The 18,283-nt window shown below is 33.9% G+C and overlaps 1 protein-coding gene and 1 long non-coding RNA gene across 2 annotated transcripts; one reads left to right on the top strand and one right to left on the bottom strand.

The window, feature by feature from the left end:
- Window positions 1-9,420: 9,420 nt before the first annotated feature.
- LOC129938843 (transmembrane protein 179) lies at window positions 9,421-10,760 on the bottom strand. The gene is made up of 3 exons (XM_056046636.1): window positions 10,521-10,760; window positions 10,278-10,421; window positions 9,421-10,210 (listed from the first exon to the last, which is right to left on the bottom strand). Exons 1-3 carry the CDS (start codon window positions 10,628-10,630, stop codon window positions 9,772-9,774), a joined length of 693 nt encoding a protein of 230 aa, XP_055902611.1. The 5' UTR covers window positions 10,631-10,760; the 3' UTR covers window positions 9,421-9,771.
- Window positions 10,761-11,947: 1,187 nt separating this feature from the next.
- Window positions 11,948-12,484, top strand: LOC129942798 (uncharacterized). The gene is made up of 2 exons (XR_008781098.1): window positions 11,948-12,218; window positions 12,280-12,484. It is a non-coding gene; the product is annotated as an uncharacterized LOC129942798 (long non-coding RNA).
- The last annotated feature ends 5,799 nt before the right edge of the window (window positions 12,485-18,283 follow it).

The raw sequence follows: 18,283 nt of genomic DNA on the forward strand, positions 1-18,283 counted from the left end.
CGTATAGGAGTAATTGCGGCTCTATGTTACGTTAAGCATCGCCCACGGACTTTATAGGTCTGAGGATCTAAGGAAGTATGAATTCTCAAACACAAACTTTGTTTTATTTAAATGTTGAGGTAGAAAACAGTCAATCTCACTTTAAAATTCAAAACCTGCCTTATCTTTTGGGTAAGTTGGTACCTTAAATGTTGGCCACCCCCGTTGTTGCCTATAAATCAATGTTTTTCCATCTCTCTATAAATTATTGTTGCTGATTTCTTCAACAATATTACTATGGAGTGGTCATTTCACAACCGCTTTCCTAAAACTGTTATTTTAAGTTTTTGACAAAAGGCTAACGTAAAAATTCCTCACGCGCCTAGCTTAAAAATTGGGAATATTAGGAAAATACAATTTATTTATCCTCTTCGAAAACTGTTTAAATATGACTTCCAAGTTGCTGCTTAACTTGACCATGACCCATCCAGATTGCACATATGAACTCGATACTTGAATGCTTTGTTAAATTTAAAAAAAGTGTTTAGAAAAATTGTTGGCCCCGTATGTGAAGAAGAATCCTCGAATAAAATCCTAGGTCTAGGTCTATATTTTTATCATCCGCTTATTAATTCAAATATTTTGACTTAACTAGCTTTGGCTTAAATAAATTAATAATGAATAAGTTTCTTAGACTCGTAATGAACCAGGTCGAAGTAAAACTCTCAATCATTTCCGTGTGCAAGTAATGTCATGAATGAGGATGACTAATAGTTTCAATATTGAAGCAAAAAAGCCATTTTTTAAATCAATTTTACATAAGAGTTTCCCTCAACTCAAAAGTCAGTGCACCTACTCTACTTGGATAAGTCCTTTTTAACCGCATAAGCTCGGTCATTAACTAAATAAATTTGGGGGTGCAACAGTCCGTCGAGAACTAGGGCCTAGTGACTTACAACTCTCAACCATTCCTGTGTCCGAGTATTGTTGTCAGGGATGGAGGGGACCTACAATTTTAATCCGAATCCAAACGGTTAATTTGAGAAAGCACTTTTCATTATAAGAATTACTCTTAGAGAATTTGTCAATTCCTCGCAAGAGGCAGTACCCGTTAATGGCATAGGCAGACTTCTCGCATGACAGTTCAACTCTATTACCATCATGCCACGATTCACGGGTACTACTACTAAACGGTGATTTTTTAAGAGCTTGAGAACTTTTAAAAAAAAAAAAACGCATAAAATTTGCAAAATCTCATCGATTCTTTATTTGAAACGTTAGATTGGTCCATGACATTTACTTCTTGAAGATAATTTCATTTAAATGTTGACTGCCGCTGCGTCTTAGGTGGTCCATTCGGAAAGTCCAATTTTGGGTAACTTTTTCGAGCATTTCGGCCGGAATAGCCCGAATTTCTTCGAAAATGTTGTCTTCCAAAGCTGGAATAGTTGTTGAATAGTCTAAAGGCGTCAAATCGCATGATCTTGGTGGCCAACTTACCGGTCCATTCCTTGAGATGAATTGTTCTCCGAAGTTTTCCCTCAAAATGGCCATAGAATCGCGAGCTGTGTGGCATGTAGCGCCATCTTGTTGAAACCACATGTCAACCAAGTTCAGTTCTTAAATTTTTGGCAACAAAAAGTTTGTTAGCATTGAACGATAGCGATCGCCATTCACCGTAACGTTGCGTCCAACAGCATCTTTGAAAAAATACGGTCCAATGATTCCACCAGCGTACAAACCACACCAAACAGTGCATTTTTCGGGATGCATGGGCAGTTCTTGAACGGCTTCTGGTTGCTCTTCACTCCAAATGCGGCAATTTTGCTTATTTACGTAGCCATTCAACCAGAAATGAGCCTCATCGCTGAACAAAATTTGTCGATAAAATAGCGGATTTTCTGCCAACTTTTCTAGGGCCCATTCACTGAAAATTCGACGTTGTGGCAGATTGTTCGGCTTCAGTTCTTGCACGAGCTGTATTTTATACGGTTTTACACCAAGATCTTTGCGTAAAATCTTCCATGTGGTCGAATAACACAAACCCAATTGCTGCGAACGGCGACGAATCGACATTTCACGGTCTTCAGCAACACTCTCAGAAACAGACGCAATATTCTCTTCTGTACGCACTGTACGCATTCGTGTGGTTGGTTTAATATCCAATAAAGTAAACTGAGTGCGAAACTTGGTCACAATCGCATTAATTGTTTGCTCACTTGGTCGATTATGTAGACCATAAATCGGACGTAAAGCGCGAAACACATTTCGAACCGAACACTGATTTTGGTAATAAAATTCAATGATTTGCAAGCGTTGCTCGTTAGTAAGTCTATTCATGATGAAATGTCAAAGCATACTGAGCATCTTTCTCTTTGACACCATGTCTGAAATCCCGCGTGATCTGTCAAATACTAATGCATGAAAATCCTAACCTCAAAAAAATCACCCTTTACTAAGCTCGGTCATAATTCACCATAACTCAAGATAATTATAAACCTCAAAATCTTCTAAACAAAACTAAAAGAGTATTGACGTTTTTATTCAAATAAGCTAACCTGAGCTGGGGAGATAGGTTAAAACTTTATGAAACTAACTTTAAAAATGCTGTGACTAGAAGACCATTTTTAATAGTTAACTTTCTCTTTAAAATGGAATCTGAAGCATTATTTTTCTTAACTCAAAAACTCAATTTGATAAAAAACTAAGTTTGTTCGACTCGTATTCAGAGGACAGGTGATCAACTCATTTGATCGTAAAGTATCCGACTTGGCAATTTCTGTAAGGAACTTTATATGGAAAGTGGCGGATTGGCAAACTATGCGAAAGAGGCAAAAAAAGATGATAGAAGAAATTATTTTTGAGGAAAGCGCAATTCGAAATTATAGAATTTCTAAAACACTAGTCAAAAAGGTTTTGTACTTAGCAATCTATCGCTCCAGGCTAGAAGCTTTTAAAAATAAAAAAAAAACACTATGTTAGGGTTTTCTTATTAGTTTAATTAAAACTTAAGGTAATGGTAAGGGAATTATGCAAACGGTCGAGAAAATATGCGTCAAGACAAGGTGTAATGGTCATCTTCTGATGAGCCCAACCATTACATCGGGGCGAAACGCATATAAGAACACCTACATATGCTGGTTTATTTTTATTTTCATTTCATGATTTTAAAAATAAAAATTTTATTTTCATGATTTTTAATCATATTTATTAAAAATAATTGGTGTTCAGGAACAAACAATTCGACTGTTAACATTCAAACATTTCATCTTCAAAAGGTTAATAGAAAAAACACAAACCTCTATAAAAGCAAATTTTTGTTATTATAACAATTTGTTTTCTAAAAAAGGGTTACCACACCAAGTTTTTAAATATACATGTGTACGTCTACTTACATACATATTTATCTTGAAAAAAATATTGTTGGATATTTTCAAATTTCAAAATATTGCTAAAATCGGATTAGGATCTAGAATCAGCAATAAGAATTAACTCTTAAGCATGTGTTCAGAATCATGAACCCATTACATTCAAGATTTGAAAAAAAATTCATATAGAGTCAAATAATGGCTCATAAGTCATCTGATAACTTTTAACTGTTTCTACAACACAATATGCACTGCCAACCACTAGGATGAGGTCACAGATTTAAGAATCGGTTTTCGCCTTTTTTTATAACTGGTGGAAGTTTGTACCTGGAAACTTTTGTCAATACATATGTAGGTACGAATTTCAACATTACAAATTTCTAAAATTAAAGCGTAAATTGGAATTGGAGCGTTGGATTTTTCCAAAATCAAAAATAAATTACTTATTAGTTTGGAATTGAAATACTCGACTATATCACAGGAAATTTGACGGGCCGTCAAGCTTAAACTTTTTTCACCCGAAAAGACAACGCGTTCTCATTCACTCCAAGCAACATGCCCTCTTGCAAAATTCACCGAAGCTCCTTGTGTACTTGCCTCAAATTAGGTTAATTTTATATTTTTTTTTTCTCCGGATAGTATCACTTTTTTGTATTTTCCTTTAAACCGTTGTTATTGTGGTTGATATTCAGCTTTTGGCCCTTATTTAACACAAGTCGTACAATGAATCGCTTTTCTCAAAGTGTTCTTGTTTTTAGAAAGCCTCCTTGATTTTTCCTATATTTTTGTAGATCAGCAAAATTACTGCTTACAACTTTCTTGCTTCTGTTACGTCTTGAGAGTCCTTAATCCTTCAAAGCCTCTATTTTTATTTTTTCTGTAAGTGTTGAAGTATTTCCAGAGCTCATGAGTGTTTCAAATCTAATTTCAACGGTTCTTTTTTAAAATTTAGTCTATCTTGTAGCATTGTGCTTTGAAGTTCATATTTTATCCGGTTCAATTTCGAAAATGAACACTCTCCACTGCAGTTAGATAGATAGATAGATAGATATATTTATTTGTTTATAAGCTTAGCTTTTACAAATAGATTGGCAATATGTAAATATTACATTATTTCATAAGGTAAGTGCAATATAATTTTAATTCATGTAACAGAACAATAAGGTAAGATATGAAGCAACAATTATAAAGGAAATAAACAAATAATTACTTTTATTACTTAACCTGAAACCTGGATTTATCATTCGTTAAGGATAAAAGCTCTTAAGTTAAGCGAGTTTCTAACATATTTATATATATTCAGTGCAACGTTTTGATCTTCAACTTTCATTATACTATTCATGTCAGTTAAGTTCATAGGGGATAGGAAGTGGTTTCTAACTGCATTAAAAATTGGGCATCCTAAAAGGAAGTGTTCAATTGTATCATCTTCATATGTATTACACAATGTGCAAATGTTCATTGGGTCAAATATATGTCTATCACCGTGTAAAACTATTCTGTGGGCATATCTGTTCGCGCACCAAATTTGCGCTAAGACTTTATGCACGTATGGTTTGCAGGATGAATTCAGGTACGCAGCCGGTTTATATTCTGGTTCTTGTATGTTCGCTAAATAAGGAGCATAATAGCAGCAAGAAGTTGAGTTAGATGCCTTCCTGAAATCTTCATTTATAATGCTTCTCTTCTTGTCTTCAAGGATGCTTACAAAGTATTGACGAACAGGTAATAAGTTTTGCTGTTCCCATATATCCATAAAATTACTCATTAAGGCGGCCTTAAATTTTGTTGCCCAGTTTGGTCGTTGGGAGTTGTTATGGGTTCTCAAGATTTCGTTGTAACACTTTTTAATTAGGCGCTCATCAGAGGCATTCAACAGTTCTTCCCAGAAATGCAAAGCTCTTTTCGCTATCTCGTAATCTAATGGAAGTGTACCAGTTTCTAAGCGAACCACATTGCTTTGTGTGTTTTTAGCTAGACCAAGCAACTTCTTTAAAACTGAAGTTTGAATAACTTTAATTTTGTCTCCAGCTTCCAGACCCCATATCTCCGCACAGTATATTAAAGTCGATTTAATTGTTGAATTATATACTTTGATTCTTCCTTCCCAGTTTTCCATGTAAGGGCTCCTCATATTTTTTTCGGTTACTGCTGCTGCTGCTCTTGCCTTGGTTTTGAATACATTCATGGTTTCATTCCAAGATCCAGTTCGACTCAAGGTTATTCCCAGATATTCAAAGCTATCTACAACTTCAATTGAGTTTTCTTTATATGCAAATCTTTCCGGGCATGATGATATTTTTCTTTTTGCAAAGTTTACTATCTTCGATTTTTCAGTATTTAATGTCATATCTTTTGCTGTAAAATATTTTTCAAGTGATTTCAGAGTTTTTCTTAAATGAAGCTCAGACTGAGCGAAGACAGCAATATCGTCGGCATATGCTATCAGGATAGCATTTGTTGTTTCCGAAATGTCTATTCCTGTAAGGCCCTCGATTCTTAAGAATTCTTCCAAATCATTTATATACAGTTGTGTTCAAAAAAATAGGAGTGACTAATTTTTAAAAATAAAATCACAATTCAATAGTTAACTAAGTTATTTTTATTTACTTTTTCTTTTGTACAAGGTAGGAAATTCGGTCATGTGTTAATTATGCTTATTAACTATTTTGCTTTAAACAAATAAGATAGTAAAAACATAAATTTTCTTAAAATTAGTCAGTAAGGAACTGTTCAAAATAATAGGAGTATTTCATTTCAAGTATAAAAAAAGGAAGCAAATGATCAAACTTAACATTATTTTTTCAGTACTTTGTTGAAAACCTTTGTTTTTTATGATCGCTGCACATCTACGCGGCATTGAGTCGACTAGGGTCCGACAGCGCTCAATTGGTATTTGATGCCATGCTTCCTGAACTGCGTCCCACAATTGCCGCGAATTCGAAGGTCTCCGCTGGGAAACACCCTTTTTGACATCTGCCCATAAATTTTCTATGGGATTAAGGTCAGGCGACTGAGCTGGCCACTGCATAACCTCAACCCCATTGACACGAAACCACTCCTTAGCAGACTTACTCGTATGTTTCGGGTCGTTGTCTTACTGGAATACCCATTTTAACGGCATATTCCATTCCGCATGAGGCAGCATCACATTGGACAAGACATCCACATAAACCCGCTGATCCATTGTGCCAATTATTTAATGTATGGGGCCAATACCACTATAAGAGAAACTGCCCCATGCCATCACCTTAGCACCTCCATGCTTTACAGTTTTAACGGTGTACTGGGGCTTATATGCGGAATTTTCTGGACGTCGTACATATTGCCTGGAACCTGTTCCACCAAACAAAACAATTTTTGTCTCATCAGTCCACAAAATGTTTCGCCATTTCTCTAAAGGCCAGTTGGCATGTGTTTTTGCGAATTGTAGGCGTGCTGCTACATGCTTTTTTGTCAGCATGGGCACTTTTCGCGGACTTCTTGCGGTTAATTTATTTTCTAAAAATCGCCTTCTTATAGTTAAACTACTAACTGACAGTCCGAGATCTTCCCTGATCATCTGGGAGAAAGCAAAGGGATCTTTTCGACTGAACCGAGCGATGCGACGATCCTCCGTTACAGTTGTTTTTCGCTTCCTACCTTGGGTTTCGGATTTTTCTTTGTATTTCATGGCGTTAGCGATCATCTGGTCAGAGCATTCTAACAGTAACTTAATTTCTTTATATGTTTTGCCTTCATTTCGAAGTTTTTTAATTAATTGACGCTTTTCGTTGGTGCAATGCCTTCCTCGGCCCACTAAATAATCAAATGTGTGGAAATAAACGATGTTTCAACTTTTAAATATTCCTAGTTCAATTTTCATACTTACTTTTATTTTTTTTTTGAATTTTTTTTATTTTATTGCTTTTAAAACGTGAAATCTTACCCACACTCCTATTTTAATGAACAGCCCAATTGGGAGTAATAAACACTTAAATTGTGGTTATGAATGCAAATGTGCATGAATTGCAAACCAATTTATTGTGTTATCATACTCAAGGTGCCGTTATATTTACCGGAAGAGAAATGAGTTGTTCACCACTAAACACATGTTAAAAAAACAACTTAGACAAATTTTGTAAGAGCACTCCTATTTTTTTGAACACAGCTGTATAAGTTAAATAGGAGGGCACTTGATGGATCACCCTGTAGAACACCCTTTGTGACATTCGCTTCTTCTTGTTAGGCCACTTGTTGTCTAAATAGCAATTTTGGTTTTCACATATATGTTTTGAAATGCATATATTATTTTCCCACTTGCTCCAATGGATCTAAGGTGGGTCCATAGCTTATCGTGATTCACACTATCGAAAGCTCCTTTAAGGTCAACAAAGACTACAAAAAAAACTTCCTTTCTTTTTTGCAAGAGTAATATCTGTGATTGCACTTAGGATAAAGAGGTTATCAGCACAACTTCGTCCTTTTCTGAAACCGTTCTGGAATTCAGGATTCCACTGCAGTTTGAGACCATCAAAGATAACAAATTCTACAGGCAGTTTCGACACTGTAATTACAATTTGATATTGTAATAAGATCTTCATTTACATTTTTATTGAATTCTTTTAAATATTGTACGAGGTGCAAGCATTCTACATCAAGTTCTTGTGCATTAACATCTCTATGGTTTTTTTTGCAACTTCACTGAAGTCAAATATTGCAATAGACAAAAAAAGACAAACAATGCATTCATTTCTTGATAGCAATTGGAACGTATTTTTAATTGCAAAGTAATGGTGCAGGACTATCAAAATATGTGGCACTCGAACTTCGTACTATTTTTCGTTGCAATAAGTCTTTATAATAAGCATCCGGATTCTGAATTTTGGTAGCAACCTCAATCGGTATTGTTTCTTTTTGAAGGCTCTCGCTGGTTTTATAAGTTCTTTTTTAATATTGTGCTCCAAATTTCTGTTAAAATGAGGAACTTCAGTTTTGACATTTTTTTAGACGGCTCTGGATCTCTAGAGATAGATGTCAAGGCTTTCAGAAAGACTTATAAGAACTCTATTTGAACCTAAACATACATTCAATTTATTCCAGCGATGATGGGTAGAAGCAGAAAAAAAGTTGTATATTTCTTGAACCACTTGAAAGAAACTTGTTGCCTCCTGTACACAACCAGACGCATGAAGGCCTACTAAGTTAGAGAATGTGCTACACAAGGTACAAAGGTATCAAATTCGCACTTCTCCTTTAATCTTGCTTCAAGCCAGAATATTTTCCCGACATATTAGACGGATTATCATAACTTTGTCCTCTACAATCCCATTATGAAATATCATGATTTTCCAGACATGTCAAGATTGTGTCAGCGAAATATTTAGATTTATGCTCTTGAATAGGTATACATTTTAAGAACCTTTCGATGGGAACACAATTTTTAACGTACCGAATTACAAAAGTCAACTGGTCGATATGAGAAAGGTCGTGTGTATTGTCAACACTTAGGGAAAAATATTTTGCTGTTCTTATTTCACCTACAATTTTCATTAGGACTTGTATTCCCATTATAGCAATGAATTCGTTGCAAATATAAATAAGAAGTGTATCCCTTTCCTGAGTTTTCACATTTTTTTAAATGATCTGCGATAAATGAATAATCATGGGACAACTTTGTGTTTGTTTATGGAGTGAGTTGAAAAGTTAACATGTGTGCAGAACTGTAGGGTAGAACGAAAGCAGAATTGTTAAAATAATTTTGACAGAGTGTGAAGGTGTATGATTAAAGATTCATGTTCCAGAAGTTTAAGATGTTGAGGAGGAGAATTTTAACGGAACGGAGAGTAAAATGAAACTTGTTTTTCTGTTGCTGTTTCCTAACCTTATTTCGTTTTTTTATATAATTCTTGTATAGATTCATTAATTTTGAGCTGATAGAATTGGAGGGCAAATAATTATGGGGTCCTGGGACCTGGCCCATGCCTAAAGACACCACTGAGTACCACCTACCTATTACTCATGCTATTCTATTTGTGCATTTGTGCAACTTCTGAACGATTGCACTTAAGTTATGATTTAAAATATAATCGACTTACTTTCAATATTAATTTATTCATATTAAATTTTAATTTAAAATATCACATAGAAAAGAAAAAACCATTGATTAGATTACAAAATGTGAGTGTACATAATTATGTCTATGAAATCGAATGCTTGCTTCAAAATTAAAACTATCTTCAAAGAAGTCAATTGTTATTCGCTATTAAACGCATAAAACAATAGATAATAATAATAATGAGTCATTTTTATGAAGGTACATAACTCTAGAACTTAATGTATCGGTTATTTTGTTGATTTACTATATTACTTATGATTTTAACAGTTTTTAACTGAAAACAAAAATTAAAGTAGATGATTTGTTTTGTTTGGATTGCATTGCATTTCACTGAGCAGCTTCGATCGGTGGAGTTGATCTGCCATCTCTTTGATTATTCACATTCATTGCATCCTCATTAACGAGACGTTGACGTTCCAAGTACATTGAAACCTTAATGTTACGAATTTGGTGGTTGTTTATGAGTTTGAGAAGGGCAATAACAGCGACTCCAACTGATATTGCGAAGCTTCCCCATGCACCAAACTGTGCTGTTCCCATTTCAATGTAGAATCCCGATGTATCAATTTTCTCACCACCCGGGGTAATATTCTGACCAGCAGCTGTTTCGCACGACGGGAAACGTTCGGTCATCTCCGAACACCACACAATAAATCCAAGAGTAATCATGATAGCCGATAAAATTGACATGGCAAGCATTTGAATGCCCAATACGACATCAATGAAAAGGGCCAAGAATGAGCTTTCTTCACGAAGACGTGCAAATCTACATCAACCACGAACATTTATAATGAGTTACTCTTCTTTCTGGAAAGTGAATAGTTTTGACTTACCGATAGATTTGAATGCTTGAGATAAAGAATAGAATAACTCCAGTTGCAAGGGGGAATCTACAGAATCCGGGGGAGGCCCATTCGACATTAAACAATCCATCTTCCTCTCTCCATTTGCCCGACGCAAACAGTAGACAATGACCGCTGTGATGAGTTAACATTTAAGAATCAAAAAAATAAAAAGATAATTGGATTCAATTGTTGGTAATCATAAATTAGAAGGTATTCAGTTTTTGCACATACTTAAATTCATTGAGATTCATACTCAATGGGAAAATCATACATAGCGAAAGAATGAAGAGAATAACATGGCCAGCAATTTGGCTAAGAACTAGGACGTTTGCCAAAGCCATTGTGTTGTTTGATTGGTTTTTTTTAAACAATTAATTTTCACACTTAAAAACAGCAATTATTTCGGTTTTTGGATGATGCACTTTGTTTTGGATGGGAATAGGAATAGTGAAAACTTTTGTCTTCTGGACGTCAAATGTCACTAATGAACTGTCATTTATTTTCGCTGAAATTGAAAAATAGTGATTCCAAGTCTACTGTAAAATACACTCATTTAATAATTGAGAATTTGAGAATTCTAAGGGCTTGTTTTACAATATAAGTAAAGTCATAGTTAAACTTCTTTAAGTCTAATAGGTTGAAGTTTCCTTTACCGAGGAACGAATTTTGATATAAACGCAGCCCTTGTGATATTGACACACTAGACAAGGGCTGCTAGGCTAGTCAATACAAATTCTCATACAAACCCTTCTTAAAAGTGATTCAACCTCTTTAGTTATGCTTTCCCTTTTGTAGGTTTGGCTGAAAAAAATATAATTCATTTTCAAAGTGCCATTCGTTGTTTCTTTGCTTCAAAAACCATTTTTGTCAAAGAAACTAAGGACATCTATTATTATCTATCATTATTATCATGGACAGCTGCTAAAATAAACATTTCGTGTTGACATATCACGTTTGATCTCCAGCTTAAAGGAACAAAATCATAAATAAAAAAATTGTTTTTAGTGTGAATCCAAGGGAACACATGGCTTTGGTTCGTATCCTGTTTATGACTAAAATGTATCAAAGAAGTGAGTTTTTGTCTTTTTCCTTAGTTCTGTTTAAAGAGCTGAAATATTAGAAGTTAAAAGGCGAAAACACCGAATTCTATAAAAAAAGGTTAGTATTGGTTTCTTTGATTTATGATTATTGATACCTACCTAAAATGCGAAATTAACAAATGATATTTGATTCCAATAATAAGCACAATGTGTTAATATTCAATCATAATGGATTCGTGTATATGGCCGTGCTTTGTTCAAATAAAGAAATTCGTATCGCGAGAAAGCAGCAACAACAATAAGAATAAAGAATTGTCTCTTCAAACATCTTCATCTCTAAATATTTCAACGTCACAGACATATGACATAGACCAAATAATTGTAAAAATAAACTTCGCAAATAGATATGTGATTGTTATTGTATGTTATATTCCGCCTAAAAGCCCACTAGATCTTTATAAAGTACATGTAAAAAATTGTGAATTCTATCTAACAAAGCTTAAATCGGAACATGTAATTATTCTTGGAGATTTAAATCTGTCAAACATTGAATGGGTATTCGATCCCGAGGAACTACATCTCTTCTCATTTAATGTAAATTCAGAAATAGAGGGCGTTTTTCTTTTTTAGTTCAGAGCAGAGCTCGAACTGTCAAAAAAATAATTGTGTTTCTTTTTGAGCTCTGAGCGTTCAGAGCTTCAAATTCGTGTTTCTTTTTTAGTTCTGAAGATGTTCAGAGCGCGCTCTGTGAGCTCAGAATAAAATAACAGAGTAAACGGAGTAAAATGCTGACACAAACAATTTGATATCTGAAAGCCGGGAAATAAAAAAAAAATCATCATCAAAACAATAAAAATGGCGGAAGAGGCTGGTTGCTCTGGTGTAGAAGGTAAGATAATTTTGGAAAAACTAATTGCATATAGCATTTTTATGAATCAAATTTATTTCAGGCGTCAAATGGACCAACGATATGACTGTTTTTCTGATTAATTTGATTAAAGAAAATTTTGAGGGCCTTCAAACAGACGACATTTAAAATCATGACAGTTTAGTGCTCAAGTTGTTTCATAATTAAATCAGAGAGCTCTGAACATACTCTGCTCAGAACTCTACTCTACTCTACTCTGTTCGCTCAGAGTATGCTCAGAGCTCAGCTCTGAACTAAAAAAGAAAAACGCCCAGAATGTGAAGTAATTGATACTTTTTCAAGTTATGACTTAATCCAAATTAACTGTTGTGTGAATAATTTAAATCGTATTCTGGACCTTGTTTTTGTTGACAGTTTATCTGTAAATAAATCAATATATCCTATGTTTTCTAACTCTGTTCATCACAATGCTTTAGATATTTGTTTCTCTTTTTATGATTTTATCAAATCTAACAATTGTGTGAAATTGAAACTGAATTACAAAAAAGCTAATTTCGAAGGCATAGCGAGTTACATGGTGCATATTCCGTGGTGTGAGTATTTTTGTTCTTTGGATTTATTACATTTTTATGACATTTTTATTGATAACCTGAAATTGGCAATTGATATGTATGTTCCTAAAGTTGAAATTAAATCAAATTCTAAGCCGCCTTGGTTCAATAAAAAGCTAAGTAACTTAAGCAATAGAAAAAACAAGGCTTATAAACGCTTACGGATAGCAGAAAATAAAGATGAACTACAAAATATTTATATCCAATTGGAGCGAGAATTTAATGTTCTTAACAAATTTTTATTTCAAAATTATATTTTATCAATTGAATCTAACCTAAAAAAAAATAGTAAGTCATTCTGGTCCTACATCAAGAGTAAAAAAAATTCGGTTGGTATTCCCAGGTGCATGAATTACCTTGGGTCAACATTTTCAAATGTGTCAAGTATTTTTGATTCCTTCGCACACTATTTTGAATCTAGTTACGCTAATTCGAATGCAGGTTCAGCATGGACAGCCGAATATTTGTCTTTTGAAGGTAAGACTGATATTGGTTGTTTAGAGTTAAATATTTCCGAAATTGAAGACGGTCTCTTGAGTTTAAATGATGACAATAAACCAGGTCCAGACGAAATTCCACCTATTGTTCTTAAAAAATGTGCTGCTTCTCTAGCTGAACCGCTTTTCCTAATTTTTAATAGCTCTTTAAAGAAAGGCGAATTTCTTCCATCATGGAAGAAATCATTTTTAAACCCTATTCACAAATCAGGGTCTAAATAGCAAATATGTAACTACCGTCCGATTTGTAAATTGTCATGTATTCCAAAACTTTTCGAGAAATTGATATATGAAAAACTAACATTTTTAGTTAAGGAACACATTTCACCGTTACAACATGGTTTCGTTGCAGGAAGATCAACAACGACTAATCTTTCTATTTTCTCCAATTTCATTTTAAATAATCTCGAAGAAGGACATCAAATTGATGTAATTTATACCGATTTTTCAAAGGCATTTGATAGAGTAAGTCACTCTATTTTAATTAAGAAATTAAAAAGCTTTGAATTTCATTCTATGTTTTTGAAATGGTTGGAATCTTATCTTAAGGGTCGAGTTCAATTTGTTTGCATTGACGAAGTTCTCTCAAAACCAATTTTGGTTTCATCTGGTGTGCCCCAAGGTAGCCATCTTGGACCACTTCTTTTCCTAATTTTTATAAATGACTTACCTAGTATTTTCCTTAATTCTAGTCAACTTCTTTTTGCCGATGACCTAAAGTTTTTTCGTTGCATAAAATCTATTAATGACTGTCATCTCTTACAAGACGATATTTTGAAATTATCTCAATGGTGCAAGAAAAACCAATTATATTTAAATGTAGCTAAATGTCAATGTTTTTCGTTTTGCCGCAACTTTTCTGAAATCATCTTTGAATATAATATTGAAAATCAAGTTCTAGAAAGAGTAGGAGAGAAGAAAGATCTTGGTGTTGTTTTTGACCCTAAACTTAACTTTGTTAAGCACATTGAATTTAGTGTAACCAAAGCTAATTCCATGCTCGGTTTTATCAAACGCAATAGCATAGACTTTAAAGACCCTTTTACTCTCAAATCGCTTTTTACCTCTTATGTAAGACCAATCTTGGAATACTGTTGTGTTATCTGGAACCCTTTTTATAACGTTCAATCTAAAAGAATTGAAATGGTAAAAAAAAAATTTACAAGATCCACTATTCAAAAATTTGGGTGGAACATCGAAACTCCATCATACAAAACTAGATGCCAAATTTTAGGTATTCAATCACTTGAAAATAGACGTAAAATGTTTTCTGTGATGTTTATAAGTGATATTTTATCATACCATATCAAATGCCTTTTTTTGTTGTCTTTAATAAATTTGTATGCTCCATCGCGACAACTTCGAATACGTTGTTTGTTTCGAGAAGATGTACACAGAGTTAATTACGCGAAAAATGAACCTATAACCCGCTGTGTCAAAGAAACAAACTTAATTTTAAATTGTATCGATTTTGATTTTCAATTAAGTAGATCTTCTTTGAAAAGTAAACTATTATTGTATTTTCATTTTAATTGATTTTATATTTTGATCATATGTATGAACGAACTAATTATATATTTTAATTTATATTTTATTTTTTTATACTTCTGATATTAATTATATTTAAGTTAGTTTAAGTTTATTTAAATAAATTGTAAACATGTAAATATTTATCTAGTAGTCTAATTGTAGATTTTTAAATCTCATATTGATGAATAAATAAATAAATAAATAAATAAAAAAAATATAAAATTTTAATTCCAATCCGTTAAGAACATGATTTACCTTCTTTGCCAACAGTCACCATACATTTTGTTTTCATACCCAGATTAAGATGATCACTCACTCGAGTAGTGCCAGGGTTTATTACAAACCAAGCCAGTATCACAAGAGGGTGGAGAGATTACTAGAATCATATAAGTAGCCTTGAAATGAAATACTTGGATATCGTTCCAATTAAGATGACTAACCGATACGGTTAAAACATAAGTTTCGTGCTGCTTTATATTTCAACAATAATATTCTTTTAGATTTAAAATCAAAGAAAAGAGTAATCTATACCAATGGACAAAATAAATTTCTGCTGTATGGATACTAGAGCTTTTATCATTCCAAGATGAATGGCTGATGGGCGCAGCACTACCAATCAAATATGCTCTGTACTTAACTTGCTTCCGACAAGAAGCAGGCTCTCAATTTTATAAAGTCAATTTTTTCTATAAATTCATTATTCTTTTTTAATAAATAAAAATAATCGGGTTGATTGTGGTAGTTAATAAACTAAACATGTTACAATATCACGGAAGTGTTGGATGGATCGTTTGTATGAGCACTTATATTCTTGGCTTATAGAAATGTTTTAGATATTAGGCAAAGAAATTGATTATTTAATTTTATTCAAAGATTAAACGCTTGTTTAGAGCCAAATCTGCATGAGTGGGCCAATAATACTATAGGGTTTTTTTTGGGGAGATTTGGCGCCCCATGACATCCGTTTTGTTTTGGTGAAATCTATCTTTTGTTTATTATTTAGGTTTTTATGTCAAATCAGCATGGCAAGTTACAAGGTTGAATAGCACGTTCAAATGATAAAACTTTATTATCAAAATGAGTGTTGGCCCTTCATAGTCGACTCTTCAACGTTTGGTGGCTAAATTTGAGACGACCCGTACTAATACCCTTACGTTCAAGCAACGAAAGGTCGGTACGTGAAAGTGTACAGCGGAACCCGAGGCAGTCTATTTCTCGCCATGCACAAGAACTCGGCCTTTCACAATTTTTTAAAGTTAATGACCATAGACAACACCGTTTGTTCGCTAACTGGGCTTCGAATCGTTTGAAAGAGGACCCGTATTTTGGCCGAAAACTAATCTTTAGTGACGAGGTGCATATTTGGATATATGGGTGTGTTAACAAGCAAAATTGTCGGACGACAACAACCCACGCGAGGTTCACTAGGTGCTAGCATCCTCAAAAAGTTACCGTTCAGTGTAGATTTTGGCCGGGCAGAGTAATTGGTCCGTACTTTTTTGAAAACTACGTTAGTGAGGCGGTCACCGTCTCATAACGATGATAACTAAACGATGCGCGCATTGCTCCCATTTTACGGTAGACGTGGTGGCCCTTCAAAGTTGACTCTTCAACGTTTGGTGGCCAGATTTGAGACGACCGGCTCAGTAAACAATCAGCCAATACCCGTTAGATCAAGGAAAGCAGGATCAGCAGTCGAGGCAGTCTATTCCTTGCCATGCAAAAGAACTAGCCCTTTCGCAGACTTCAACATTGTGCATTTTGGGTCAGGACTTTGTCCATACTTTTTTGAAAAAGACTGTTAGTGAGGACGGCGCTACGTGCCACACAACGAACGTCACGACATCTACACACATCTACCCGACCTTTTTGAAAAACCCTTTATATAGTGCACTAAAGCATCTTGCACATGAGCTACGAACTACGAACTGCGAAGTGTGGATGTTCGCATATTTTGACTTTTCTTTCACATGAGCTTTATTTCTATTCGCAGACAGCGAATATTTTACTCAACCATGATCTTTCACACAAAAACAAAACAAGAGTGGTATAATGTTGAGGTTATGTTGCGTGCGAACTATTTATGCGTTGCAGTGTGGACGGTATCTGGAACGCGAATACAATTTGACAGTTCGTCGCAACCACACTGCAATTCGTTATTACCAGTGTTTTCATAAGATTTTCCTGTTTTAAAAAACAAAATGCTAATTTTACTATCCTTACAATAGTGTCAATTGGTATCTTAAAATTTAAATGTGTTTTTATTTGATAATACTAATAATACTTTTTGAAATGTGTAAAATCACCTTTGTTCGTCCACTCATCGTTCACTCTCATGTGCAAGGCCCTTAAGTCATTGCTGCGGGTTATTCTTTTTGCCTATAATCGAAACATGGAGGTTAAAATACATTGACATACTATACATGGACTGCTAGTGGTGTGAATTTTCCATACAAAATTTGAATAAAAATGGTTCCACTTCAAATTAGCTACACTAGCCCTTTCAGGCACAATGCCAAAAAAAGTTATGAAATTTTTAGCGACATCTGTTTGTATTTAGTTGAGATAAGCTTTTTCTGACATAGAAAGTACTGACATCTAGTATAATTTGTTGAAGACAAACGATGCCATGTTTCTTTTGCTGTGTCAGTGCTGTCATTTTGAAAATTTCAAGAGTAGTATTTTTCTATCATTTTGGGGAGCATTTTCTTAAATTGATGAGTAAAACAAAAAAACAACAAACACATGCTTGGCCCACGAACAAAATTAAAAACTGAAAATAAAATTGTCCATATTCGAAGTTAATTGGCCTATTGCGAATAATGTCGTACCAAATGTTTGCTTTCACTGCTTAAAGGCCAACATTTTAAAATAATATAGTTGAAATAAATAATTTAAATTCATAACTTTTATTTATTAAATAAGAAATTGACAATTGAAATTATATTTTACATCAACATACATGTTTGAATATTCAAGAATAAATTAAAGTCATTATTGTAAATTCGATGTTTCATATTTTCAGTTACAATCATTAGGGGTCAATTATAGCTACCATTGAAATCGATCAAGACGGTGTTTCCCTTTGATTAGAAATAAAAATTATATAATCATCCATCGGAAATCAAACAAAGAATTTGTTTTTTAAGAAAAAAGTGTAATTGTAGAGAAAACTCTACAACGGACGGAAATTCATTTTCCTGAACAGCTGATACTTTATGTTCAAAGGTGAAACGAATCGTTCCACTGATTTGTGTTCCAATTTTACACAATTCCAATGATAGATTTCTGTCAGTAAAATTTTGCAGGTGGATTTCAATCGGGAAATTTTTTCAATGACAGAAATGTTTAAGGATAGCTATAAACGACCTGTCAAAAAAATTATAATGTTTGTTTTCAATGATGAACACCAATGATAGCTATAACTGGCGCCTTATACAATGATTTG

This window comes from Eupeodes corollae, chromosome 1 (genome assembly GCF_945859685.1).
Source record: "Eupeodes corollae chromosome 1, idEupCoro1.1, whole genome shotgun sequence".
Lineage (NCBI taxonomy): Eukaryota > Metazoa > Arthropoda > Insecta > Diptera > Syrphidae > Eupeodes > Eupeodes corollae.